At 52.7% G+C, this 27,092-nt stretch overlaps 1 protein-coding gene across 2 annotated transcripts in view; it reads left to right on the top strand.

Annotated features, from left to right (window-relative positions):
* ATAD2 (ATPase family AAA domain containing 2) overlaps nt 1-27,092 on the top strand; it is a 289,706-nt gene that overhangs the window by 101,974 nt on the left and 160,640 nt on the right. The window contains exons 8-11 of one of the 2 annotated variants that reach the window (XM_075352894.1): nt 7,397-7,523; nt 8,344-8,451; nt 8,574-8,682; nt 8,812-8,927. In XM_075352894.1, the coding sequence (XP_075209009.1) occupies nt 7,397-7,523; nt 8,344-8,451; nt 8,574-8,682; nt 8,812-8,927 (460 nt within the window). The remainder of the gene's footprint in view (nt 1-7,396; nt 7,524-8,343; nt 8,452-8,573; nt 8,683-8,811; nt 8,928-27,092) is intronic. The other variant, XM_075352895.1, reaches the window with a different exon arrangement.

Genomic DNA, 27,092 nt, shown 5'->3' with positions numbered 1-27,092 from the left:
AGCGGACGCTCCTGAAACGCGTAGACCTGAACATGGAATAAAGTCACGTTAAATTCATCTCCTTCATGAGTGGTCCTTGGCGCGGTTTTTAAACATCCACTCTCCACATATTTTAAAGATGCCAATGACAGACAGATGGACCTTTGGTTGAAATCTGTCTATGAAGCTATCGGCGCGTCGTTTGCTCCAGCATTCGCGGCCGTGTGGGCACTACAGGCTATTTCAGCGGGTTTAGCACAGGTGGATGCTATCATGCATCCAGCAGTGCCACAGGTGGCGTCCCTAACTTCGCAAATGTCTGCGTTTGCGACCTATGCTATCAATGCTGTCCTAGAGTCTACGAGCCGTACCTCTATGGCGGCCGCCAATTCTGTGGTTTTGCGCAGAGCCTTATGGTTAAAGGACTGGAAAGCAGATGCTGGTTCCAAAAAATGCTTAACCAGCTTGCCATTATCTAGAGACAGACTGTTTGGTGAGCCATTGGCTGAAATCATAAAACAGTCCAAGGGTAAGGACTCTTCCTTACCACAGCCCAGAGCAAGTAAACCTCAACAGAAAAAGTGGCAGTCGAGGTTTCGGTCCTTTCGAGGCTCGGGCAAGCCCCAATTCTCCTCGTCCAAAGGGACTCAGAAAGGACAAGGGAGCTCAGATTCCTGGCGGGCTCACTCACGCCCCAGGAAAGCAAATGGAGGAACCGCTTCCAAGGCGGCTACCTCATGACTTTCAGCCTCCTCCCTCCGCATCCTCGGTCGGTGGCAGGCTCTCCCGCTTTTGCGACATTTGGCTGTCACAGGTCAAGGACCGGTGGGTAACAGACATTTTGTCTCGCGGGTACAGAATCGAGTTCAGTTCTCGGCCTCCACTTCGGTTCTTCAGAACCTCCCCACACCCCAACCGAGCAGATGCCCTGCTGCAGGCGGTGGACTCTCTAAGAGCAGAAGGAGTCGTGATCCCTGTCCCCCCTCTGGAACGGGGCCGAGGATTTTACTCCAACCTCTTTGTGGTTCCAAAGAAGGACGGCTCCTTCCGTCCCGTTCTGGACCTAAAACTGCTCAACAAGCATGTGAACGCCAGGCGGTTTCGGATGGAATCCCTCCGCTCAGTCATTGCCTCAATGTCCCAAGGAGATTTCCTAGCGTCAATAGACATCAAAGATGCTTATCTTCACGTGCCGATTGCTACGGAGCACCAACGCTTTCTGCGCTTCGTGATAGGAGACGAACATCTTCAGTTCGTGGCTCTGCCATTTGGTCTGGCGACAGCCCCCCGGGTGTTCACCAAGATCATGGCAGCAGTGGTAGCAGTCTTGCACTCTCAGGGACACTCTGTGATCCCTTACTTGGACGATCTATTGGTCAAGGCACCCTCTCAGGAGGCATGCCAACTCAGCCTGAATTTTGCACTGGAGACTCTCCAGGCGTTCGGGTGGATCATCAACTTCCCAAAGTCAAATCTGTCACCGACCCAATCACTAACGTATCTTGGCATGGAGTTTCATACCCTCTCAGCGATAGTGAAGCTTCCGCTGAGCAAGCAGAGGTCACTACAGACGGGGGTGCAGGCTCTCCTTCAGAGTCAGTCGCACTCCTTAAGACGCCTCATGCACTTCCTCGGGAAGATGGTGGCGGCAATGGAGGCGGTTCCGTTTGCGCAGTTTCATCTGCGTCCACTTCAATGGGACATTCTCCGCCAATGGGACGGGAAGTCAAAATCCCTGGACAGGAAAGTCTCCCTTTCCCAGACGGCCAAGGACTCTCTGCAGTGGTGGCTTCTTCCCACCTCATTATCACAGGGAAGATCCTTCCTACCACCGTCCTGGGCGGTGGTCACGACAGACGCGAGTCTGTCAGGGTGGGGAGCAGTGTTTCTTCACCACAGGGCTCAGGGTACGTGGACTCAGCAGGAGTCCAGCCTTCAGATCAATGTTCTGGAAATCAGAGCGGTGTTTCTTGCCCTGCTAGCCTTCCAGCAGTGGCTGGAAGGGAAGCAGATCCGAATTCAATCGGACAACTCCACAGCGGTGGCATACATCAATCACCAGGGCGGGACTCGCAGTCGGCAAGCCTTCCAGGAAGTCCGGCGCATTATGATGTGGGTGGAAGCCACGGCTTCCACCATATCCGCAGTTCACATCCCCGGCGTAGAAAACTGGGAAGCAGACTTCCTCAGTCGCCAGGGCATGGACGCAGGGGAATGGTCCCTTCACCCGGACGTGTTTCAGGAAATCTGTCGCCGATGGGGAAGGCCGGACGTCGATCTAATGGCGTCTCGGCACAACAACAAGGTCCCAACCTTCATGGCACGGTCTCGCGATCAAAGAGCTCTAGCAGCAGACGCCCTAGTGCAAGATTGGTCGCAGTTCCGGCTCCCTTATGTGTTTCCACCTCTGGCAGAGTGCTACGCAAGATCAGATCCGACTGCAGCCGCGTCATACTCGTCGCTCCAGACTGGCCGAGGAGGGCGTGGTATCCGGATCTGTGGCATCTCACGGTCGGCCAACCGTGGGCGCTGCCAGACTGACCAGACTTACTGTCCCAAGGGCCGTTTTTCCATCGGAATTCTGCGGCCCTCAACCTGACTGCGTGGCCATTGAGTCCTGGATCCTAGAGTCTTCAGGCTTATCCCAAGGGGTCGTTGCCACCATGAGACAGGCTAGGAAGCCCACGTCTGCTAAGATCTACCACAGAACGTGGAGGATATTCTTATCCTGGTGCTCTGCTCAGGGAGTGTCTCCCTGGCCATTTGCATTACCTATCCTTCTTTCTTTCCTCCAATCTGGGTTAGAAAAAGGTTTGTCGCTCGGCTCCCTTAAAGGGCAAGTCTCGGCGCTATCTGTCTTTTTTCAGAAGCGTCTAGCACGACTTTCCAAGGTGCGCACGTTCCTGCAGGGGGTTTGTCATATCGTACCCCCGTACAAGCGACCGTTAGATCCATGGGATCTGAACAGGGTACTAGTTGCCCTCCAGAAGCCGCCCTTCGAGCCTCTGAGGGAGGTTTCACTTTCTAGGCTATCACAGAAAGTGGCTTTTCTGGTAGCGATCACATCTCTTCGGAGAGTGTCTGAGCTGGCAGCGCTGTCATCCAAGGCTCCCTTCCTGGTCTTCCACCAGGACAAGGTAGTGCTGCGCCCCATTCAGGAGTTTCTCCCGAAGGTGGTATCCTCTTTTCATCTTAATCAGGATATCTCTTTGCCTTCGTTTTGTCCTCATGCAGTTCATCGGTATGAGAAGGATTTACATTTGTTAGATCTGGTGAGAGCACTCAGAATCTACATTTCCCGCACAGCGCCCCTGCGCCGTTCGGATGCACTCTTTGTCCTTGTCGCTGGTAAGCGCAAGGGGTCGCAGGCTTCTAAGGCCACCCTGGCTCGATGGATCAAAGAACCAATTCTTGAAGCCTACCGTTCTGCGGGGCTTCAGGTTCCGTCAGGGCTAAAGGCCCATTCTACCAGAGCCGTGGGTGCGTCCTGGGCATTGCGACACCAGGCTACGGCTCAACAGGTGTGCCAGGCAGCTACCTGGTCGAGTCTGCACACTTTCACCAAACATTATCAGGTGCATACCTATGCTTCGGCGGACGCCAGCCTAGGTAGAAGAGTCCTGCAGGCGGCAGTTGCCTCCCCGTAGGGGAGGGCTGTCTTGCAGCTCTAACATGAGGTATTTCTTTACCCACCCAGGGACCGCTTTTGGACGTCCCAATCGTCTGGGTCTCCCAATAGAGCGCCGAAGAAGAAGGGAATTTTGTTACTTACCGTAAATTCCTTTTCTTCTAGCTCTTATTGGGAGACCCAGCACCCGCCCTGTTGTCCTTCGGGATTTTTGGTTTGTTTGCGGGTACACATGTTGTTCATGTTGAACGGTTTTCAGTTCTCCGATGTTTCTCGGAGTGAATTTGTTTAAACCAGTTATTGGCTTTCCTCCTTCTTGCTTTTGCACTAAAACTGGTGAGCCAGTGATCCCACTGGGGGTGTATAGCCAGAAGGGGAGGGGCCTTACACTTTTTAGTGTAATTGCTTTGTGTGGCCTCCGGAGGCAGTGCTATACACCCAATCGTCTGGGTCTCCCAATAAGAGCTAGAAGAAAAGGAATTTACGGTAAGTAACAAAATTCCCTTCTTTACGGCCCTATCATGAGGTATTATTTTACCCACCCAGGGATTGCTTTTGGACATCCCAATTGTCTGGGTCTCCCAATAGAGCGACAAAGAAGAAGGGAATTTTGTTTACTTACCGTAAATTCCTTTTCTTCTAGCTCTAATTGGGAGACCCAGCACCCGCCCCTGTTTTTTTGTATACACATGTTGTTCAGGTTGAATGGTTTCAGTTCTCCGATATTCCTTCGGATTGAATTTACTTAAACCAGTTTATTGGCTTTCCTCCTTCTTGCTTTTGCACTAAAACTGAGGAACCCGTGATCCCACGGGGGGTGTATAGGCAGTAGGGGAGGGGCCTTACACTTTTAAGTGTAATACTTTGTGTGGCCTCCGGAGGCAGTAGCTATACACCCAATTGTCTGGGTCTCCCAATTAGAGCTAGAAGAAAAGGAATTTACGGTAAGTAAACAAAATTCCCTTCTTTTCCATCTGAATTCTGCGGCCCTCAACCTGACTGTGTGGCCATTGAGTCCTGGCTCCTAGCGTCATCAGGGTTATCTCAAGATGTCATTGCCACCATGAGACAGGCCAGGAAACCAACGTCCGCCAAGATCTACCACAGGACTTGGAGGATCTTCTTATCCTGGTGCTCTGATCAGGGTTTCACTCCCTGGCCGTTTGCCTTGCCCACTTTTCTTTCTTTCCTTCAATCCGGAATGGACAAGGGTTTGTCTCTCGGCTCTCTCAAGGGACAAGTATCGGCGCTTTCCGTGTTTTTTCAAAAGCGTCTAGCCAGGCTTCCGCAGGTCCGCACGTTCCTGCAGGGGGTTTGCCACATAGTTCCACCTTACAAGCGTCCGCTAGAACCCTGGGATCTTAACAGGGTGCTGACGGCTCTCCAGAAGCCACCTTTCGAGCCGATGCGGGATGTCTCTCTATCTCGCCTTTCGCAGAAGGTGGCCTTCCTAGTGGCAGTCACATCACTTCGGAGAGTGTCTGAGCTAGCAGCGCTGTCATGCAAAGCCCCCTTCCTGGTGTTTCACCAGGATAAGGTGGTTCTGCGTCCGGTCCCGGAATTTCTCCCTAAGGTGGTATCCCCGTTTCATCTCAATCAGGATATCTCCTTACCTTCTTTTTGCCCTCATCCAGTTCACCAATGTGAAAAGGATTTGCACTTGTTAGATCTCGTGAGAGCACTCAGGCTCTACATTTCACGCACGGCGCCCCTGCGCCGTTCTGATGCGCTCTTTGTCCTTGTCGCTGGCCAGCGTAAGGGGTCGCAGGCTTCCAAGTCAACCTTGGCTCGGTGGATCAAGGAACCGATTCTTGAAGCCTACCGTTCGTCTGGGCTTCCGATTCCTTCAGGGCTGAAAGCCCATTCTACCAGAGCTGTAGGTGCGTCCTGGGCATTGCGACACCAGGCTACGGCTCAGCAGGTGTGTCAGGCAGCTACCTGGTCGAGTCTGCACACTTTCACGAAACACTATCAGGTGCATGCCTATGCTTCGGCAGATGCCAGTCTAGGTAGGCGAGTCCTTCAGGCGGCAGTGGCCCACCTGTAAGAAGGGGCCGTTTTTTTCGGCTCTTTTTTTATCGAGGTATTTTTACCCACCCAGGGATTGCTTTTGGACGTCCCAATTGTCTGGGTCTCCCAATGGAGCGACAAAGAAGGGAATTTTGTTTACTTACCGTTAATTCCTTTTCTTCTAGCTCCTATTGGGAGACCCAGCTCCCGCCCCTGTTCCCTTCGGGCTGTTGTTCTTTTGTGTACACATGTTGTTCATGTTGAATTGTTCTTTGGTTCATGGTTTCAGTTCTCCGAACATCCTTCGGATTGAATTTACCTTAGACCAATTTATAAGTTTTCTCCTTCCTGCTTTGGCACCAAAACTGATGGGCCCGTGATGCACGGGAGGGTGTATAGGCAGAGGGGAGGGGTTACACTTTTTAAAGTGTAATAACTTTGTGTGGCCTCCGGAGGCAGAAGCTATACACCCAATTGTCTGGGTCTCCCAATAGGAGCTAGAAGAAAAGGAATTTACGGTAAGTAAACAAAATTCCCTTCTTTTCACACCATGCGGTTTTGCTGCGTTTTTGTGACAAATGTTGACAAACGCAGGAAGAATGAACATGCTGCATTTTTTTTTTTTGGTCACAAACGTTTGACAAAACGCTGACAAACTGCAATGTATAGCAAATCTGACTTTGCTGGGAAGTCAAATGTCAGAAAGTTCTGACAAACTGCAGCCAAAAACGCACCAAAAAGCAGCGTGCGCATGTAGCCTTACAAGCGTTTTTTGTGACTTTTCCAGGCTCTCTGACAAGGAGCAGTTTTGGCTGTCGTTTGTGAACACAAAAAGATGCAGCGTGCGCGTATAGCCTTACACCGCTCCATCCAACACTTGGCATTGTGCTTGGTGATGTACAGCTGCTCGGCCATGAAGCTCCCAACGGGGCGCAGTGTTTGCAGTGACGTTGCCAGAGGAGGTCTGGAGGTCAGTTATGGAGTCAGTTGGTGACTTTTCTGCCCTCAGCACTCTGCCCCCCTCTCTGTAATGTTACGGGGACTTCACCTAGTGGTTGGTTACTGCGATTCCTTCTATTTCTCAGTAATATCACTTACAAGTGATGGGGGAGATTTAGGAGGAAATGCCCTGAATGGACTTGTTACAGCGGTGACTCCTATTACAGGACGCGCTGGTATCTGTGAGCTCTGCACCAACAGCCGCTCTGTCAGTTGGTAAAGGCAGGCAGCATTGGGGGGGGGGGGGGGGGGGGTGGTAAGGGGGCTAGATGCTATACAGTGAAGGTCGAGGGGGTGTTATAAGCAAGTCTTATGCCCTAATACTTTTTCTATTTATTTTATTTGCAAAAGGGAAGTTTTATACATCCATACATCTATTTCCCATGTAACGTGTTTTTTTTGTCATTGTCTTGAGTTAAATACTAGTCTGTGTCAGTACTTTTGTATTTGCGCCTCTTTAATGTTACATTTCATGATTATGTAGCGGAGACCTTGTTGCATATGAACACATTACTTCAGGAGTGCAAATTTGTTTTTTTTGTGAGCTGTCACTCATGTCCTCTAAATAGGATGTAATGGCAGCCTCTGTAAATAGCCTTGCACTCCATCACAAATGGTGTAGCTAAGCGTTCATATTGCAGAAGTGCTCGGGCCAAATACCATGGCATACATTAAACCTGCTGCCATGCGTGTGGGCAGCCTGTTGCTATCTGTAAGAATCTGGATTGCGTCACCCGGCGCGTTTGTAACATTTTCTTGACCTGCAAAATACTTTTCAAGCAGAACCCAGACATCATAAGAAGCGGGATATGTTTTATGCTACCTCTCCATCGCCCGTGAGGAGGCGCACGTACCGGTTTGGATCTGCTGGCCCAAGAAGTCCTTATTGCAAGAGAAGACTCAACAGGTTAGGAAGCGAGGCAATGCTTTTCTCATTGGCGACACCAGCACATTTCATGCCCAAATCTACTGATCTACAATACATTGCCTCTGTATTGCTTTGGATTGAGCGTTTTGTTCTTGTGTGGTTTTTAATACAGTGGTACCTTTATGAGCATAATCCGTTCTGGGAGTGTGCTTGTAAACAAAGTTACTCGTCAAGCAAATCAAAATTTCCCATAGGAAATAATGCAAACGCAGACAATTCGTTCCACAACTTGTTCAATGTCCCATCCTGGTCCCCTATTGTGCCATTCCACACACGCACAAAGACACACATATTATGCTCCCCTTACCTTCCGTTACATCGCCGGCCTCATGGTTCTTGTAGTTCGCCGAAACATGATGTGTATCTGTAACCATCGCGACCGATGCCGGAGCGCTGACGTCAAAGACAGGAGCCACTTGCCTTTGATTGGTCAAGCACGCTGCCTTTAAGTAGCGGCTGACAACGGACGTTCCTCCATCGGCACGATGGTTACCCGATACACATCCTGTACAGGCGAACTACAAGAACCGGGAGGCCAGCGATGGAACAGAAGGTAAGGTGAGCATAATTTGTGTGTGTGTGTGTATGTGTGTTTTGCAAGAGCGGGTCAGAGCGCGGTTAAAATACGGAACCGGAAGTGTGTGCGGTGAGTATTTGCTCGTACGAGCAAAGCTTGCTTGTAAACGGAGTTACAAAATTACAGCAAGCTTTTCTCGTATAGCAAAATGCTCGTAAGCCGAGGTTCCACTGTACTTTCCGAACTTTTGCAGATGCATAATAAAATATTTTGATGTTCCAGGAGGAGACATGCTATACACAGCAGCGACTCCACATCTTCCTCCTCATCTGATGATGAACAGCACTTTGAGAGGCGCATGAACCGGAGCCGCAACAAGGCGATCAGCAGGTACAAGGCTTTATCGAACCTAAGTGTAATAAATGTAGCAATAATACAGTTTGCCAACAGGCCTGCATAACCTTTTTGGTTATATGGCTAGATATATACATGTTTTTGTTTTTTTCTTAAAGGTGTCTTCCGATGAACTTTTTGAAAGATGATTTGAAGGGAATACACAAAGATCGGATGAAAATTGGGGCCAGTCTCGCCGATGTTGATCCGATGCAACTTGACACATCTGTAAGTGTGGACTTAATATTATTTGATAGATTTGCACACTTATTTTTGGTCGCAGCCATTCTAAACAAAATCTGTTATTCATTCATTCATTCATTCATTTATTTATTTATTTATTTTTTTATAATCTAGGTGCGTTTTAGCAGTGTTGGCGGCCTCTCTAGACATATAGCCTCTTTGAAAGAGATGGTGGTTTTCCCATTGCTCTATCCAGAAATCTTTGAAAAATTTAAGATCCAACCTCCACGGTATGTAAAGCCTTATCTTGCTGGTATTTTTAATGTACATTGTTCCCCTCTGACACCCTCCTTGGCATATTACATGATAACGTTGATGAGTGAAAGGCTATGGTCACCTTTGGACATGGGGTAAAACAAATGTTTACATATGTAAGTAGTTGGTTAATCAGATTGCACTAAAGGCCCCGTCACACTAAGCAACATCGCTAGCAACATCGCTGCTAACGAACAACTTTTGTGACGTTGCTAGCGATGTTGCTGTGTGTGACATCCAGCAACAACCTGGCCCCTGCTGTGAGGTCGTTGGTTGTTGCTGAATGTCCTGGCCCATTTTTTAGTTGTTGCTGTCCTGCTGTGAAGCACAGATCGCTGTGTGTGACAGCGAGACAGCAACAACTAAATGTGCAGGCAGCAGGGAGCCGGCTTCTGCAGAGGCTGGTAACCAATGTAAACATCGGGTAACCAAGAAGCCCTGTCCTTGGTTACCCGATATTTACCTTTGATACCAGCCTCCCCCGCTCTCACTGCCTGTGCTGCCGGCTCCTGCTCTGTGCACATGTAGCTAGCTGCAGGACACATCGGGTTAATTAACCTGATGTGTGCTGTAAGTAGGAGAGCAGGGAGCCAGCGCTAAGCATTGTGCACTGCTCCCTGCTCTGTGCACATTTAGCTGCAGCACACATCGGGTAATTAACTCCATGTGTGCTATAGCTAGGAGAGCAAGGAGCCAGCGCTCAGTGTGCGCTGCTCCCTGCTCTCTGCACGTGTGGCTGGACACTGGTTGCTGGTGAGCTCACCAGCAACTCGTGTAGCCACGCTCCAGCGATCCCTGCCAGGTCAGGTTGCTGGTGGGATCGCTGGAGCAGTGTGACAGCTCACCAGCAACCTCCTAGCAACTTACCAGCGATCCCTATCGTTGTTGGGATCGCTGGTAAGTTGCTTAGTGTGACGGTACCTTTAAGCTGGGTTCACACATAGCGACAGCGACGTCGCTGTTACGTCACCATTTTCTGTGACGCAACAGCGACCTTGTAAGTCGCTGTTATGATCGCTGCTTAGCTGTCAAACACAGCAGACGCAGCAGTGATCATAACGACACGCGTCACTGTGGTACATGAGCAGGGAGCCGCGCACACTGCTTAGCGCTGGCTCCCTGCACTCCTAGCTACAGTACACATCCGACACTGGCAGCGTGAGAGTGGCGGACGCTGGTAACGAAGGTAAATATCTGGTAACCAGGGAAAGGTCTTCTCTTTGTTACCCGATATTTACTGTGGTTACAGCTTACCGCAGCTGCCAGGTGCCGGCTCCTGCTCCCTGCTCGCTTCAGTTTGTCGCTCTCTCTCGCTGTCACACACAGCGATGTGTGCGTCACAGCGGAAGACAGACGACCAAAAAATGAAGCTGGACATTCAGCAACGACCGGCGACCTCACAGCAGGGGCCAGGTCGTTGCTGGATGTCACACACAGTGACAGCGACGGGACGTCACTGCAACGTCACATAAAATGGTGACGTAGCAGCGACGTCATTGTCGTCATCGCTGTGTCTGTGACACCACCCTAAGTTTCAGTTTACCATCCCATTTTCAGACCTGAATATACAGTTTGTTTCAGATTTTTCTTAAGTGGGATGTGAGGACCATGTGTATCCAGGCTGCTGGGGTCTTCATTAACTAATTTACCTGCACTGCTTCCCTCTTCATGTGCTTTCCGCCTTTTCTATAGCCTGTTTTCTCTGCCCTCCCTGAGACTGTAAATACTTTTCTTTTATCGTTCCTTTGTGAGACCCAGACCATGGGTGTTTAGCTTCTGCCTCCGGAGGACACACAAAGTACTACACTTAAAAGTGTAGCTCCTCCCTCTGAGCTTATACACCCCCTGGTAGCCAGTCCTAGCCAGTTTATTGCTTTGTGTCAGGAGGCATACATCCACACATGCATTCTCATCTGATTTGTTTGACTTTTGGAAAGAGTTTGAAGAAAAGCGGGTCCATGTCTGGACTCCCGGCATGTCCCTTCTCACCCCACTGTGTCGGCGGTGTTGTTAAGGTTGATTTACAAGGCTGCAGCCTTACATGCCGCGCTCCTTCACCATCCCTTCTGGGCTCTGGCTTGAAGTGGGAGCCAGCACGATCTCCATGCCTGGCAGGAGTCCGGTCTCCATCCACAGCCCCTTGAGGATTCTGTTGGACCGGAGCACTCATCCCCAGGGACATGGCCCTGCGTCTCAGCAGCTAAGTACCTGAGACGTTTATGTTGGGGGTCCCGGTTCTTTATTGTAAGGGGAGAGTATGCTGTATATGATTGTGATTGTTTTAACTTTTCCGGCGGGTTCTCTAGGTTTTGCCTGAGAACCGCGCCGATGGTGCCTTCTTGTCGGCCTCGCCGCTTAAATTTAGGCCCCGGCTTCGCCGGAGGCCTAGTTTCATTTTCCTGCCCTCGTATGTCACTCATGCAGAGGGACAGGTTCGGCTCCTCCCGGCGGCTGTTCTACACAGAGGAGGGACACTCACCACTGCTGGGGCGTCCCTCCTTCCCTGCAGGTCTCTATAGCCCTCCAGTTCCCGCTCTTTTATAGGACCGCCCTCTTCTCAGGCAGAGTTCACTCTGCTCTGGGACATCCTGCATTCTGCATCTCTGCTGAGGTGCTGCGACTGGGGGACCGGGCTTCGGGATCTGGAGGGCACACAACACCGCGCTCAGCGGTCTGGTAAGCCACAGCCGGTCTCCGGTTGTGGACCTCTGTATATTCTCCCTGGGGTTCATTCTCTGCAAAGCCCCCACTCCAGCAGCATGTCTCACACGAGGAGCAAGGCTCCAAAGCTTTATACTACATGCTCTGCATGTAAGCTCCTGCTGCCTGAGCCGAGCACCTATCCGCATTGTGATGTCTGCTCTGACTTGGCGGTGCCACAGCCTGGAGTCTCACCCCCAGTGGTCTCTCAGGCTGCTGCTGCACCTGTGATTGAACCCCTGGCCTGGGTAGAGTCCTTTTCTAGGTCCATATCCCAGTCATTTGCTGAGTCCATGGGGCTTTTGTCCAGGACTTTGAATATGCATCAGCCTCCCTCACAGGGTGCCTCTAATACTCTTGACAGAGGACTCCTATCCTCTGACCTCCGTCCATCGGAGCTCACGGAGGATTCATCATCTGATCCCAGACCCCGTCCTTCTAAGAGAAGGCGCAGGGTTTCCTCCCCCTCCCCATCCCACGGCTCTGTCTCAAGAGCTGACTCTCAAGATGAGGAGGATGCACTCACTGGGGGCTCGGAGGCTATGTATCCCATCGATTTCTCTGAGGGTGACTCAGATCTTAGTGATTTGATTGCTTCCATTAATTCTGTGCTGGATCTCAATCCGCCAGTGTCAGAGGAGCAACTCTCTTTGGCAGAAAAGCACCAGTTTACCTCGCCTAAGAGAGTGAAGAGTGTGTTCTTTAACCACTCCAGTTTTCAGACCGCTGTGACCAAACCCAGGGCCTGCCCTGACAAACGCTTTCCAAAGCGTGGTTCTGATGACCGGTTTCCATTTCCACCTGAGGTGGTCAAGGAGTGGTCTCACTCCCCAAAGGTAGACCCCCCCCGGTGTCTAGGCTCTCAGCCCGGACCGTTGTCGGTGGCTGACGGCACCTCACCTAAGGATTCCACTGACCGTCAGATTGACCTTCTGGCCAAATCTGTGTATGAAGCTGCGGGGGACGCGTTTTCCCCGACTTTTGCAGCAGTGTGGGCCCTCAAAGCCATCTCTGCTTCTCTAGAGGAGATGCATTCCCTCACCAAGGAATCTATGCCTGAGATGGTTACCTTAACTGCTCAGGCTTCAGCCTTTTCATCTTATGCCATGTCTGCCATGCTAGAGGCTGCTCACCGCACTGCGGTGGCTTCAGCTAATTCTCTTGTTATCTGCAGGATTTTGTGGCTTCGAGAGTGGAAGGCAGATGCTTCTTCCAAGAAGTTTCTTGCTGGGCTCCCTTTTGCTGGTTCACGGCTGTTTGGTGAACAGCTGGATGAAATCATTAAAGAAGCTACTGGCGGGAAGAGTACTTCCATGCCACAAACCAAGACCAGGAAACCCGCCCAGGGTAGGAATCAATCGAGGTTTCGTTCCTTTCGTTCCTCCAACTGGTCATCCTCTAAGCCTTCCGCCTCGTCCGCTAACTCAGCCAAGGATCAGAAATCCAACTGGCGCCCAAAAGCGCGTCCGCAGAAGACCGCAGGAGGTTCTGCCACTAAGGCAGCTTCCTCATGACTCTCGGCCCGCTCCAGCCACGTCCTTAGTCGGTGGCAGGCTCTCCCACTTTGGCGACGCTTGGTTAAAGCAAGTCTCCGATCAGTGGGTGAGAGACATCATATCTCACGGCTACAGGATAGAATTCTCTTCCAGCCCTCCAAACAGATTTTTTCTCTCAACTCCCCCCTGCTTCAAGGCCGCCGCCTTCTCGCAGGCCGTGGCGTCCTTGCAGGCAAACGGAGTGATTGTCCCAGTTCCCGCTCAGGAACGGTTCAGAGGTTTTTACTCAAATCTCTTCCTACTTCCAAAAAAGGACGGTACCTTCCGGCCCATCCTGGATCTCAAGCTTCTCAACAAGCATGTCCGGGTGCGGCATTTTCGCATGGAGTCTCTGCGATCAGTCATTGCCTCTATGACCCAAGGGGAGTTCCTGGCGTCCATCGACATCAGAGATGCCTATCTACATGTGCCAATCGCAGTGTCACATCAGCGTTGGTTACGTTTTGCAGTAGGAGAGGATCATTTCCAATTCGTGGCTCTCCCCTTCGGGTTAGCCACGGCCCCTCGGGTATTCACCAAGGTCATGGCGGCAGTGATTGCGGTCCTGCACCTCCCAGGGGTTAGCAGTGCTTCCTTATCTGGACGACCTTCTGGTCAAGGGTACATCCAGCGCAGACTGTCAGCGGAGTGTTTCGCTCACTCTCGCCACCCTAGCCCAATTCGGGTGGCTTGTCAATCTGCCCAAATCCACTCTGACTCCGACCCAGAGTCTCACGTACCTAGGGATGCAGTTCGAGACTTTGACGGCACTTGTGAAGTTGCCCTTAATCAAACAGCAGTCTCTCCGGCTAGCGGTGCGCTCTCTCCTGAGGCCCCGCCGTTATTCCCTCAGGCGCCTGATGCAGGTGCTGGGTCAAATGGTGGCCTCCAAGGAGGCGGTTCCCTTTGCCCAGTTCCATCTGCGTCCTCTGCAGCTGGACATTCTCCGCTGTTGGGACAAGCGGCCTTCCTCCTTGCACAGGTTAGTGGCTCTGTCGCCACAGACCAGGAGCTCTCTTCAGTGGTGGCTTCGGACCCTCTCTCTGTCTCAGGGGCGCTCCTTTCTGGCCCCGTCCTGGGTGATCTTCACCACGGATGCCAGTCTATCCGGCTGGGGAGCGGTACATCTCCACCACAGAGCACAGGGCACTTGGACTCCGTCCGAGTCAGCCCTTTCAATCAATGTGCTGGAAACCAGAGCTGTGCTTCTAGCTCTCCTAGCCTTTCACCACCTGTTGGCGGGCAGGCACATTCGAGTCCAGTCAAACAACGCGAAAGCGGTTGCCTACATCAATCACCAAGGCGGGACACGCAGCCGCCTGGCAATGTTGGAGGTACAACGCATTCTTCAATGGGCGGAGGACTCCAAGTCCACCATATCCGCAGTCCACATCCCTGGCGTAGAAAACTGGGAGGCAGATTATCTCAGCCGTCAATCCGTGGACGGTGGCAAGTGGTCCCTGCACCCGGCAGTGTTTCAGTCAATCTGCCGCAAGTGGGGCACTCCGGACGTGGACCTAATGGCATCCCGTCACAACAACAAGGTTCCGGTTTACGTGGCTCGCTCCCACGATCCTCAGGCCTTCGCCGCGGACGCCCTGGTTCAAGACTGGTCCCAGTTTCGTCTGTCCTACATGTTTCCCCCTCTAGCTCTCTTGCCCAGAGTCCTGCGCAAGATCAGAATGGAGGGCCGTCGAGTCATCCTCATTGCAGGCCCAGGCGAGCTTGGTATCCGGACCTACTCCAACTGTCCATGGAGATGCCGTGGCATCTTCCGGACCGTCCAGACCTGCTCTCGCAAGGTCCGTTTTTCCGCTTGAATTCTGCGGCACTCAAATTGACGGCGTGGCTCTTGAGTCCTGGATTTTGGCGGCTTCTGGTATTCCTCCTGAAGTCATCTCCACTATGACTCTGGCCCGTAAGTCTTCCTCTGTCAAGATCTATCACAGGACTTGGAAAATTTTCCTGTCCTGGTGTCGCTCTTCCGGCCATTCTCCTTGGCCATTCTCGTTGCCGACCCTTCTGTCTTTTCTACAGTCCGGTCTGCAGCTAGGACTGTCCCTCAACTCTCTCAAGGGACAAGTCTCAGCTCTGTGTGTTCTGTTCCAGCGGCGTATCGCCCGGCTGGCTCAGGTCCGCACCTTGATGCAGGGCGCGTCTCACATCATTCCGCCTTATCGGCGGCCCTTGGATCCCTGGGACCTTAACTTGGTCCTCACGGTATTGCAGAAACCCCCTTTCGAGCCCCTTAGGGAGGTTTCTTTGTATCGTCTTTCTCAAAAGGTGGCCTGTCTAGTTGCTATAACTTCTCTCAGGAGAGTCTCTGATTTGGCTGCGCTCTCCTCGGAGTCACCCTTTTGTTTTTTCACCAAGACAAGGTAGTTCTCCGTCCGACCCCGGACTTTCTTCCTAAGGTGGTCTCTCCCTTCCACCTTAACCAAGATATTTCCTTGCTTTCCTTCTGTCCGGCCCCTGTTCATCGCTTTGAGAAAGCGCTGCATACTCTAGATCTGGTGCGTGCTCTCCGGATCTATGTGTCTCGCACCGCTGCTCTTAGGCGGTGCACCTCTTTTTGTGCTAACCACAAGGCGGCGCAAGGGTCTCTCTGCTTCTAAGCCGACATTAGCACGTTGGATTAGATCGACCATTTCGGACGCCTACCAGAGTACTCGGGTGCCTCCCCCACCGGGGATCAAAGCACACTCGACCAGAGCTGTCGGTGCCTCTTGGGCTTTCAGGCACCAGGCTACGGCTCAGCAGGTCTGTCAGGCTGCCACTTGGACTAGCCTGCATACCTTCTCGAAGCACTACCAAGTGCATGCTCATGCTTCGGCAGATGAGAGCTTGGGCAGACGCATCCTTCAGGCGGCTGTCGCCCATTTGTGAAGTTAGGCTCCGCCTACTTAGTTTTTCTTTGTCGCTCCATTGGGAGACCCAGACAATTGGGTGTATAGCTTCTGCCTCCGGAGGCCACACAAAGTATTACACTTTAAAAAGTGTAACCCCTCCCCTCTGCCTATACACCCTCCCGTGCATCACGGGCCCATCAGTTTTATGCTTTGTGTTGAAGGAGGCACACATTCACGCAAGCTCCACATTTTAGTAAGCAGCAGCTGCTGACTTTATCGGATAGAAGAACAGAGGGCCCCAGGGCCCCCGGCATGCTCCCTTCTCACCCCACTATGGTCGGCGGTGCTGTTAAGGTTGAGGTACCCATTGCGGGTACAAAGGCTGGAGCCACATGCAGTTATCCTTCCCCATCCCTTAGTGGCTCTGGGAGAAGTGGGATCCTAACCGGTCACCATGCACTGGGACCGGGCTCCCTCCGCAGCCCCTGAGGGAATCTGACGGACAGGAGACTGGATGTCATCAGGGACAAGCCCTGCTTTCTTCAGCGCTCTATTGGGAGACCCAGACGATTGGGGTATAGCTACTGCCTCCGGAGGCCACACAAAGCACTACACTAAAAAGTGCAAGGCCCCTCCCCTTCTGGCTATACCCCCCCGTGGTATCACGGGTTCTCCAGTTTTCAAGCTTTGTGCGAAGGAGGTCAGACATCCACGCATAGCTCCACAGATTTTAGTCAGCAGTAGCTGCTGACTATTTCGGATGGAAGAAAAGAGGGCCCATATAGGGCCCCCAGCATGCTCCCTTCTCACCCGTTGATGGTGTTGTAAGGTTGAGGTACCTATTGCTGGTACGGAGGCGGGAGCCCACATGCTGCTTTCCTTCCACATCCCCCCTGAGGGGCTCTGAGGAAGTGGGATCCTGCCGGCCTCAAAGCTCTGACGCCGGGCTCCATCCACAGACCCATTTGAACCGGCTGGATACGGAGCTGGAGTACCGTTCAGGGACATGGCCCTGCACCATTACAGGTACTCTGTGTCCCCGGACACACAGACACAGCACACTCCAGACTTGCTGGGTGTGCTAGTGCGCCGGGGACAGTAAAGGGTTACAGTCACTGCAGCTTTGCTGAGTGACTTTGTGTATTGGGAACTACCGCGCCGGACGCTCCGGGAGCGGCGGCGCGGCTGGGACTTGTAGTCCGCCGGGGACTGGGCGCCGACCGCGCTTTTACGGCGGCGGCGCTTATAAATCCAGTCCCCGGCTTCTGCGGCCTAGTGCTGCTTCGTTCCCGCCCCCTCCCTGTCACTCAGGGAAGGGGACAGGCGCTGAGCAATCAGCAGCGCCGAGGGCTGGAGCCTTTTTACATGCTCCAGCCCTCTCACTGCACACTGTCGGACGCCGGATTCCCGCTCTGACTTGGGGCACGCCCACGGCCCGCCCCTCCTCACACGAGCTGGGGAAGACGCCGGCAGCCATTACCGCAGTCCGAGCTCGGACTTTCGGCAACCAGGCAGGACTATGGCAACCATACACCCGCTTATAGGCGGGCGGTAAGCGGCACACATAGTGCTGACCCCAATATATACTGCAGTGTGTACATGTGTATTTTAACTGCATAGGTCGCTATATGCCCGCTTGGAGAGCGACACATCAGCAGCAGGAAAGCAGGTGTGCTAAGGCACAGGCTTTCTATGCTGCTTGTATTGCACGTACTGAAGTGTTCATTTGTATTTATGCTTGTATGCTATACATTGCACTGTACAGTCGCTAGTTTTAGCTATATTCTCCTGGAATGGCTAGACTACAGCAGCTGAAAACCAAGGGTGCTGGGGCACAGGTTTTTTTCTATGCTGCTTGTATTGCATGGGCTGCAGTGTGCATTTGTACTTGTGCTTGTATGCTATACATCGCACTGTATGGTCACTCTTCTGGGCTATATTCCCCTAGATGACTTGTCTACAGCAGCAGAAGAGCAGGGGTGCCAGGGCATAGGCTTCTATGCTGCTTGTATTGCTTGTGCTGCAGTGTTCATTTGTACTTTATGCTTGTATGCTATACATTGCACTGTACGGTCACCATTCTTGGCTATATACTTCTAGATGGCTAGTCGGCAGCGGCAGAAAAGCAACACAGTTTTTCAGTGCTGTTTTTACTACATGGGATGCTATTCATGACACCGTCCCATTGTGTGCATGCTCCCCTGTAGCACTTCGTCTGCCGGGGTCTCTAGCACTTCGTCTGCCGGGGCCTCTACTAGTCGTGGCCTAAGAAACCACCTGTCAACCCTGTCCAAGGACAGGGACGGAGTTGCAGTTTCGACAGATATATTGTCATAAGATAGAGACTTGCAGTCCAGACAGGCCATGGGCAATCTTCCTGACCAACCTCATTTGGAACGGGGGGGTCCCAGGAGGACTCTCTGTAGGATAAGGCAGCTCTCCAGGACTTTGATCCTGACGTCGCTCTCAATCCGGATACACCGGATGGTAACGCCATACGGAATGATCCTATAGCGTCCATCAATGGAAGGTTGGATCTTTCTCCCTCAGCTCCCCCAGTGGAGGAGTCAGCTTCACAGCAGGAGAAGTCCCTTTTCAGTATCTCAAACGGATATTGAGTATTTTTCTGGCCACGCTGACTTCAGAGAAGCAGTCCAGAAACACCACGCTTACCAGATAAGCGTTTTCTCCAAACGTTTTTTAAAGATACACGTTATCCCTTTTCCCCTGACGTGGTCAAGCGCTGGACCCAGGGTCCAAAGGTGGATTCTCCAAGCTCCAGGCTTGCGTCTAGAGACATAGTTGCACTGGAGATGGGGCTTCACTTAAAGATGCCAATTCACAGACAGATGGACTCTGGTTGAAATCTGTCTAGGAGGCTATCGGCGTGTCGGTTGCTCCGGCATTCACAGCCGTATAGGCAACCTAACCTGTTCAGCTGTTCTTGCGCAGCTGGCCTTGAGCACATGTACATCTGTACCGCAGAGGCGTCCGTAACCCCGCAATGTCTGCACTGCGACTTACCCTATTAATGCTGTCCTAAAAGTACGGTCGAGGTTTCGGTCCTTCCCAAGCTCGGGCAGGTCCCAATTGTCCTCGTGCAAAAGGGCTACAAAACCTCAGACGGGCTCAGATTCCGGCCGGGCTCAATCACGCCCAAGGAAGGCAGCCGGAGGAACCGCTACCAAGGCGGTCTCCTCATGACTCTCAGCTCTCTCTCTCTCTCTCCGCATCCGCGGTTGATGGCAGACTCCCCCGCCTTTGGCGACATTTAGCTGCCACAGGTCACAGACCGGTGGGTGGCGGACATTGTGCTCACGTGCACAGGACAGTGTTCTGTTCTCGTCCTCCGACTCCATTCTTCAGAACGGCCCCACCTCTCCACCGAGCAGATGCCCTGCTGCAGGCGGTGGACGCTCTAAGAGCAGAAGGAGTGGTGATCCCTGTCCCCCCCTCAGGAACGAGGGCGAGGGTTTGTACTCCAATCTCTTTGTGGCTCCAAAACAGGACGGCTCCTTCCGTCCTGTTCTGGACCTAAAACTGCTCAACAATCATGTGCACGCCAGGCGGTTCCGGATGGAATCCCTCCGATCCGTCATTACCTCAATGTCTCAAGGAGACTTCCTTGCCTCAACAGACATCAAAGATGCCTATCTCCACGTGCCAATTGCTACGGAGCACCAACGTTTTCTACGTTTTGTGATAGGAGACGACCATCTTCAGTTCGTAGCTCTGCCATTCGGTCTGGCGACAGCCCCACGGGTGTTCACCAAGGTCATGGCAGCAGTGGTAGCAGTCTTGCACTCTCAGGGACACTAGGTGATCCCTTACTTGGACGATCTACTCGTCAAAGCACCCTCGAGGCATGCCAACGCAGCCTGAATGTTACGCTGGAGACTCTCCAGACTTTCGGGTGGATCATCAATCTGGCAAGGTCAAATCTGTCACCGACTCAATCACTAACGTATCTCGGCATGGTGTTTCACACTCTATCAGCGATAGTGAAGTTTCCGCTGAACAAGCAGCGTTCACTGCAGACAGAGGTGCAGTCTCTCCTTCAAGGCCAGTCGCACCCCTTAAGGCGCCTCAGGCACTTCCTAGGGAAGATGGTGGCAGCCATGGAGGCAGTTCCCTTTGCGCAGTTTCATCTGCGCCAACTTCAATGGGACATTCTCCGCCAATGGGACGGGCAGTCAACCTCCCTGGACAGGAAAGTCTCCCTTTCCCTGACGGCCAAGGACTCTCTGCAATGGTGGCGTATTTCCACCTCATTGTCACAGTGAAGATCCTTCCTACCCCCATCCTGGGCAGTAGTCACGACAGATGCGAGTCTGTCAGGGTGGGGAGCAGTTTGTCTCCGCCACAGGGTTCAGGGGACGTGGACTCAGCAGGAGTCCACCCTTCAGATCAATGTTCTGGAAATCAGGGCAGGGTATCTTGCCCTACTAGCTTTCCAGCAGTGGCTAGAAAGAGAGCAGATCCGAATCCAGTCGGACAACTCCACAGTGGTGGCATACATCAACCACCAAGGAGAGACGCGCAGTCGGCAAGCCTTCCAGGAAGTCCGGCGAATCCTCATGTGGGTGGAGGACACAGCATCCACCATATCCGCAGTTCACATCCCGGGCGTAGAAAAATGGGAAGCAGACTTCCTCAGTCGCCAGGGTATGGACGCAGGGGAATGGTCCCTTCGCCCGGACGTGTTTCAGGAAATCTGTCGCCGCTGGGGGGTGCCGGACGTCGACCTAATGGCGTCTCGGCACAACAACAAGGTCCCGGCATTTATGGCACGATCGCGCGATCAGAGCTCTGGCGGCAGACGCCTTAGTGCAAGATTGGTCGCAGTTCCGGCTCCCATATGTGTTTCCCCCTCTGGCAATCTTGTCCAGAGTACTGCGCAAAAATCAGATCCGATTGCAGCCGCGTCATACTCGTCGCCCCAGACTGGCCGAGGAGATCGTGGTACCCGGATCTGTGGCATCTCACGGTCGGCCGACCGTGGTCACTACCAGGCCGGCCAGAATTACTGTCCCAAGGGCCGTTTTTCCATCGGAATTCTGCGGCCCTGAACCTGACTGTGTGGCCATTGAGTCCTGGATCCTAGCGTCTTCAGGATTATCCCAAGGGGTCGTTGCCACCATGAAACAGGCTAGGAAGTCCACCTCTGCTAAGATCTACCACAGAACGTGGAAGATTTTCTTAACCTGGTGCTCGGCTCAGGGAGGGTCTCCCTGGCCATTTGCATTGCCTACTTTTCTTTCCTTCCTGCAATCGGGGTTAGAAAAGGGCTTGTCGCTCGGCTCCATTAAGGGGCAAGTCTCGGCACTATCCGTATTCTTTCAGAAGCGTCTAGCACGTCTTTCTAGGGTGCGCACGTTCCTACAGGGGGTCTGTCATATCGTACCCCCGTATAAGCGGCCGTTAGATCCATGGGATCTCAACAGGGTACTAGTTACTCTCCAGAAGCCGCCTTTCGAGCCTCTGAAGGAAGTTTCATTTCTCGCCTGTCACAGAAGGTGGCGTTTCTCGTTGCGATCACATCGCTTCGGCGAGTGTCTGAGCTGGCAGCTCTTAATCCAAGGCTCCCTTCCTGGTGTTCCACCAGGACAAGGTAGTGCTGCGCCCCATTCCGGAGTTTCTCCCTAAGGTCGTATCCTCATTTCATCTTAATCAGGATATATCCTTGCCTTCCTTTTGTCCTCATCCGGTTCACCGGTATGGAAAGGACTTACGTTTGTTAGATCTGGTGAGAGCACTCAGAATCTACATTTCCCGCACGGCGCCCACGCGCCGTTCCGATGCATTTTTTGTCCTTGTCGCTGGTCCGCGCAAGGGGTTGCAGGCTTCTGAAGCCACCCTGGCTCGATGGATCAAAGAACCAATTCTAGAGGCCTACCGTTCTGCGGGGCTTCCGGTTCCTTCAGGGCTAAAAGCCCACTCACCCAGAGCCGTGGGTGCGTCCTGGGCATTACGACACCAGGCTTCGGCTCAACAAGTGTGCCAGGCAGCTACCTGGTCCAGTCTGCACACTTTCACCAAGCATTATCAGATGCATACCTATGCTTCGGCGGACGCCAGCTTAGGTAGAAGAGTCCTGCAGGCGGCAGTGATACCCCCGTAGGGGAGGGCTGTTTTGCAGCTCTAACATGCGGTATTTCTTTACCCACCCAGGGACAGCTTTTGGACGTCCCAATCGTCTGGGTCTCCCAATAGAGCGCTGAAGAAGAAGGGAATTTTGTTACTTACCGTAAATTCCTTTTCTTCTAGCTCTTATTGGGAGACCCAGCACCCGCCCTGTTGTCCTTCGGGATTGTTTTTGCTGTTTGCGGGTACACATGTTGTTCATGTTGAACGGTTTTTCAGTTCTCCGATGTTACTCGGAGTTAATTTGTTTAAACCAGTTATTGGCTTCCTCCTTCTTGCTTTGGCACTAAAACTGGAGAACCCGTGATACCACGGGGGGGTATAGCCAGAAGGGGAGGGGCCTTGCACTTTTTAGTGTAGTGCTTTGTGTGGCCTCCGGAGGCAGTAGCTATACCCCAATCGTCTGGGTCTCCCAATAAGAGCTAGAAGAAAAGGAATTTACGGTAAGTAACAAAATTCCCTTCTTTCAGAGGTACTCTGTGTCCCCTTGGGGACGGCGCATAGAGCGCCTGTGTATCGGACGCTGCAGCAGCTGCTGTGTGTTTTCTGTCGCCGGGACTACCGCGCCTGTTTGCCGGCCACGCTTCTAAATTTAGTCCCCAGCTTCTGCGGCCTAGTACCGCATATTCCCGCCCCCGGGCCTGCCAGTCAGGGGTAAGGGCGGGACGCTAGACTGGACGTCAGCGGTGAGGGCTGGAGCATACTTAGTATCCTCCTTCCCCCTCACTGAGCACTGTGGGGCACCAGATTCCCGCACTTTCTGAGGCACGCCCACGGCTCCCTCCTCCTCTCAGAACGCTGGCAGCCATTGTTATCATCGCTGCTGCCGGTGGAGAACTTCAGACAGAGCTCCACAGCGCTGGGAGGCCCAGGCAGGGAATCTGGTGGACACACAACCGCTGAGGGCGGTCGGTAAGCCGCACCAGTTACCAAGGTGCTGGCCCCCCTAGGTGCCGAAATGTGTATATATATATCCATATTGTGTATACATTTGCTCTGTTCGGCCGCATTATTTGCTTTTGGCTATATACCCTCACTGATTGCTCTAAGAGGAGACAACAGCATGTCGTCTGCAAAAAGCAAGGGTGCCAAGGCACAGGCTTATTTCTTCGGCGCTCCATTGGGAGACCCAGACGATTGGGTGTATAGCACTGCCTCCGGAGGCCACACAAAGCAATTACACTAAAAAGTGTAAGGCCCCTCCCCTTCTGGCTATACACCCCCAGTGGGATCACTGGCTCACCAGTTTTCTGCTTTGTGCGAAGGAGGTCAGACATCCACGCATAGCTCCACTGTTTAGTCAGCAGTAGCTGCTGACTATGTCGGATGGAAGAAAAGAGGGCCCATATAGGGCCCCCAGCATGCTCCCTTCTTACCCCACTTGTGGTTTGTAAGGTTGAGGTACCCATTGCGGGTACGGAGGCTGGAGCCCACATGCTGCTTTCCTTCCCCATCCCCCTGAGGGGCTCTGAGGAAGTGGGATCTTACCGGCCCCCAAGCCCTGAGGCCGGGCTCCATCCACAGACCCATTGAACCTGCTGGATACGGAGCTGGGTACCGTTCAGGGACAAGGCCCTGCAACTTTCAGGTACTCTGTGTCCCCGTACAGACAGGCACACACACGCCAGACTTGCTGGGTGTGTTAGTGCGCCGGGGACAGTAGCGTTGCACGCTGGGTTTGAGTCACAGCAGTTGGGCTGGGTGACTTCTGGTGATGGGAACTACCGCGCCGGCCACTCTTAGAGCGGCGGCGCGGATGGGACTTGTAGTGCGCCGGGGACTTAGCGCCGACCGCGCTTTTACGGCGGCGGCGCTTATAACTTTAGTCCCCGGCTTTCGGGCCTAGCTCCGCTTCGTTCCCGCCCCTTCCCTGTCAATCAGGGAAAGGGAGAGACGCTGTGTAATCATCAGCGCCGAGGGCTGGAGCCTTATTTACATGCTCCAGCCCTCTCACTAGGCACAGTGGGACGCAGGTTTCCCGCTTTTAGTCTGAGCACGCCCAGGGCCCGCCCCCCCTCCACAGGACGCCGGCAGCCATTCCTCACATGCAGTCTGGCTGGAGGACGGACACAGGCTCTGGGAGACCCAGACTAGGGATTTCTGGCGACCACACACCCGCGTTTGGCGGGCGGTAAGCAGCACAGTAGTGCTGGCCCCACTAGTGCCACAGTGTTGTATTGTATTTCTGTATCAGTTATATATATACATATATACTACACTGTTCGGTCGCTTCTTGGCTGTATACCCTATATTGCTCTGAGGAGACAACAACATGTCATCCACAGGGCGGCACGGTGGCTCAGTGGTTAGCACTGCAGTCTTGCAGCGCTGGGGTCCTGGGTTCAAATCCCACCAAGGACACCATCTGCAAGGAGTTTGTATGTTCTCCCCGTGTTTGCGTGGGTTTCCTCCGGGTTCTCCGGTTTCCTCCCACACTCCAAAGACATACAGATAGGGACTTTAGATTGTGAGCCCCAATGGGGACAGTGTTGCAAATGTATGTAAAGCGCTGTGGAATTAATAGCGCTATATAAATGAATAAAATTATTATTAAAATTATTATTATTATCCACAAAACGCAAGGGTGCCAAGGCAAGGGCTGCATACACTGCTTGTACAGCATGTGGGGCTAATCTACCAGCAGGCTCCAACGACTCTCATTGTGTGCAATGTTCAGTCCCAGTGGCACTTCGTCAGCCAGAGCCTATAGTGGTGGTAGCCCAGGCAGAGTCGCCTGTGAACCCTGCCCCGGTGACAGGGACAGAATTTGCAGTTTTTGCTGACAAAATGTCTGTGACTATGACAAAAATCCTGGAAACCTTGCAGTCCAGGCCAGTTGCTCAGACCATGGACACTGCTGTGTCTATGTTCCCCGGTCCCCCTCAGTTGGAATTAATCCGTAATTCAAGGGGGTCCCAGGCATCACAGGCTGAGGGCTCTGACTCAGATGACAGTCCCAGTCCGCCTAAGCGAGCTCGCTGGGAGAGACCCTCCACGTCATCACGCGGGTCAGGGTCTCAGAGAGAAGGGTCTCTAGGTGATGAGACAGAGGTGGGTGATCAGGAGTCTTGTCCTGACGCCGCACTCAATTTGGATACGCCAGATGGTGACGCCATGGTAAATGACCTTATAGCGGCCATCAATAGGCTGTTGGATATTTCTCCCCCAGCACCTTCAGCAGAGGAGGCAGCTGCCCAGCAGGAGAAATTCCATTTCCTATATCCCAAGCGTAAATTGAGTACTTTTCTGGATCACTCTGACTTCAGAGAATCCATCCAGAAACACAATACTTATCCGGACAAGCGTTTTTCTAAACGCCTTAAGGATACACGTTATCCCTTTCCCCCTGACGTGGTCAAACGCTGGACCCAGTGTCCAAAAGTAGACCCTCCAATATCCAGGCTTGCAGCTAGATCCATAGTTGCAGTGGAGGATGGGGCTTCACTTAAAGATGCCAATGACAGACAGATGGACCTTTGGTTGAAATCTGTCTATGAAGCTATCGGCGCGTCGTTTGCACCAGCATTCGCGGCCGTGTGGGCACTCCAAGCTATTTCAGCTGGTCTGGCACAGGTGGACTCTCTCATTCGTCCAGCAGTGCCGCAAGTGGCGTCCTTAACTACGCAAATGTCTGCGTTTGCGACCTACGCTATCAATGCGGTACTGGACTCTATGAGCCGTACCTCAATGGCATCCGCCAACTCTGTAGTTTTGCGCAGAGCCTTGTGGTTAAAAGAATGGAAAGCAGATTCTGCTTCTAAAAAATGTTTAACCAGCTTGCCATTATCTGGAGACAGACTGTTTGGTGAGCAATTGGCGGAAATCATTAAACAGTCCAAAGGTAAGGACTCTTCCTTACCCCAGCCCAGATCAAGCAAACCTCAACAAAGGAAGTGGCAGTCGAGGTTTCGGTCCTTTCGAGGCTCGGGCAAGCCCCAATTCTCCTTGTCCAAAGGGACTCAGAAGGAGCAAAGGAGCTCAGATTCCTGGCGGGCTCACTCACGCCCCAAGAAAGCAACCGGAGGTGCCGCTTCCAAGGCGGCTACCTCATGACTTTCGGCCGCCTCCCTCCGCATCCTCGGTCGGTGGCAGGCTCTCCCGCTTTTGCGACATTTGGCTGCCACAGGTCAAAGACCGGTGGGTAACAGACATTTTGTCTCACGGGTACAGGATAGAGTTCAGTTCTCGTCCTCCGCCTCGGTTCTTCAGAACTTCCCCACATCCCGACCGAGCAGATGCCCTTCTGCAGGCGGTGCATTCTCTAAGAGCAGAAGGAGTGGTGGTCCCTGTTCCTCTTCGGGAACAAGGACAAGGTTTTTACTCCAATCTCTTTGTGGTGCCAAAAAAGGACGGCTCATTCCGTCCTGTTCTGGACCTAAAACTGCTCAACAAACATGTGAACGCCAGGAAGTTCCGGATGGAATCCCTCCGCTCAGTCATTGCCTCAATGTCTCAAGGAGATTTCCTAACATCAATAGACATCAAAGATGCTTATCTCCACGTGCCGATTGCTACAGAGCACCAACGCTTTCTACGCTTCGTGATAGGAGACGAACACTTTCAGTTCGTAGCCCTGCCATTTGGTCTGGCGACAGCCCCACGGGTGTTCACCAAGGTCATGGCGGCAGTGGTAGCAGTCTTGCACTCTCAAGGGCACTCTGTGATCCCTTACTTGGACGATCTACTTGTCAAGGCACCCTCTCAAGAGGCATGCCAACTCAGCCTGAATGTTGCACTGGAGACTCTCCAGACGTTCGGGTGGATCATCAACTTCTCAAAGTCAAATCTGTCTCCGACCCAATCACTAACGTATCTTGGCATGGAGTTTCATACTCTCTCAGCGATAGTGATGCTTCCGCTGGACAAGCAGCGGTCATTACAGACAGGGGTGCAGTCTCTCCTTCAGGGTCAG

The sequence above is a fragment of the Anomaloglossus baeobatrachus genome, chromosome 6 (assembly GCF_048569485.1).
Source record: "Anomaloglossus baeobatrachus isolate aAnoBae1 chromosome 6, aAnoBae1.hap1, whole genome shotgun sequence".
In the NCBI taxonomy this organism is placed as follows: domain Eukaryota; kingdom Metazoa; phylum Chordata; class Amphibia; order Anura; family Aromobatidae; genus Anomaloglossus; species Anomaloglossus baeobatrachus.
The sequence above is the reverse complement of the archived record's forward strand: the minus strand, read 5'-3'. Positions and strand labels throughout refer to the sequence as shown.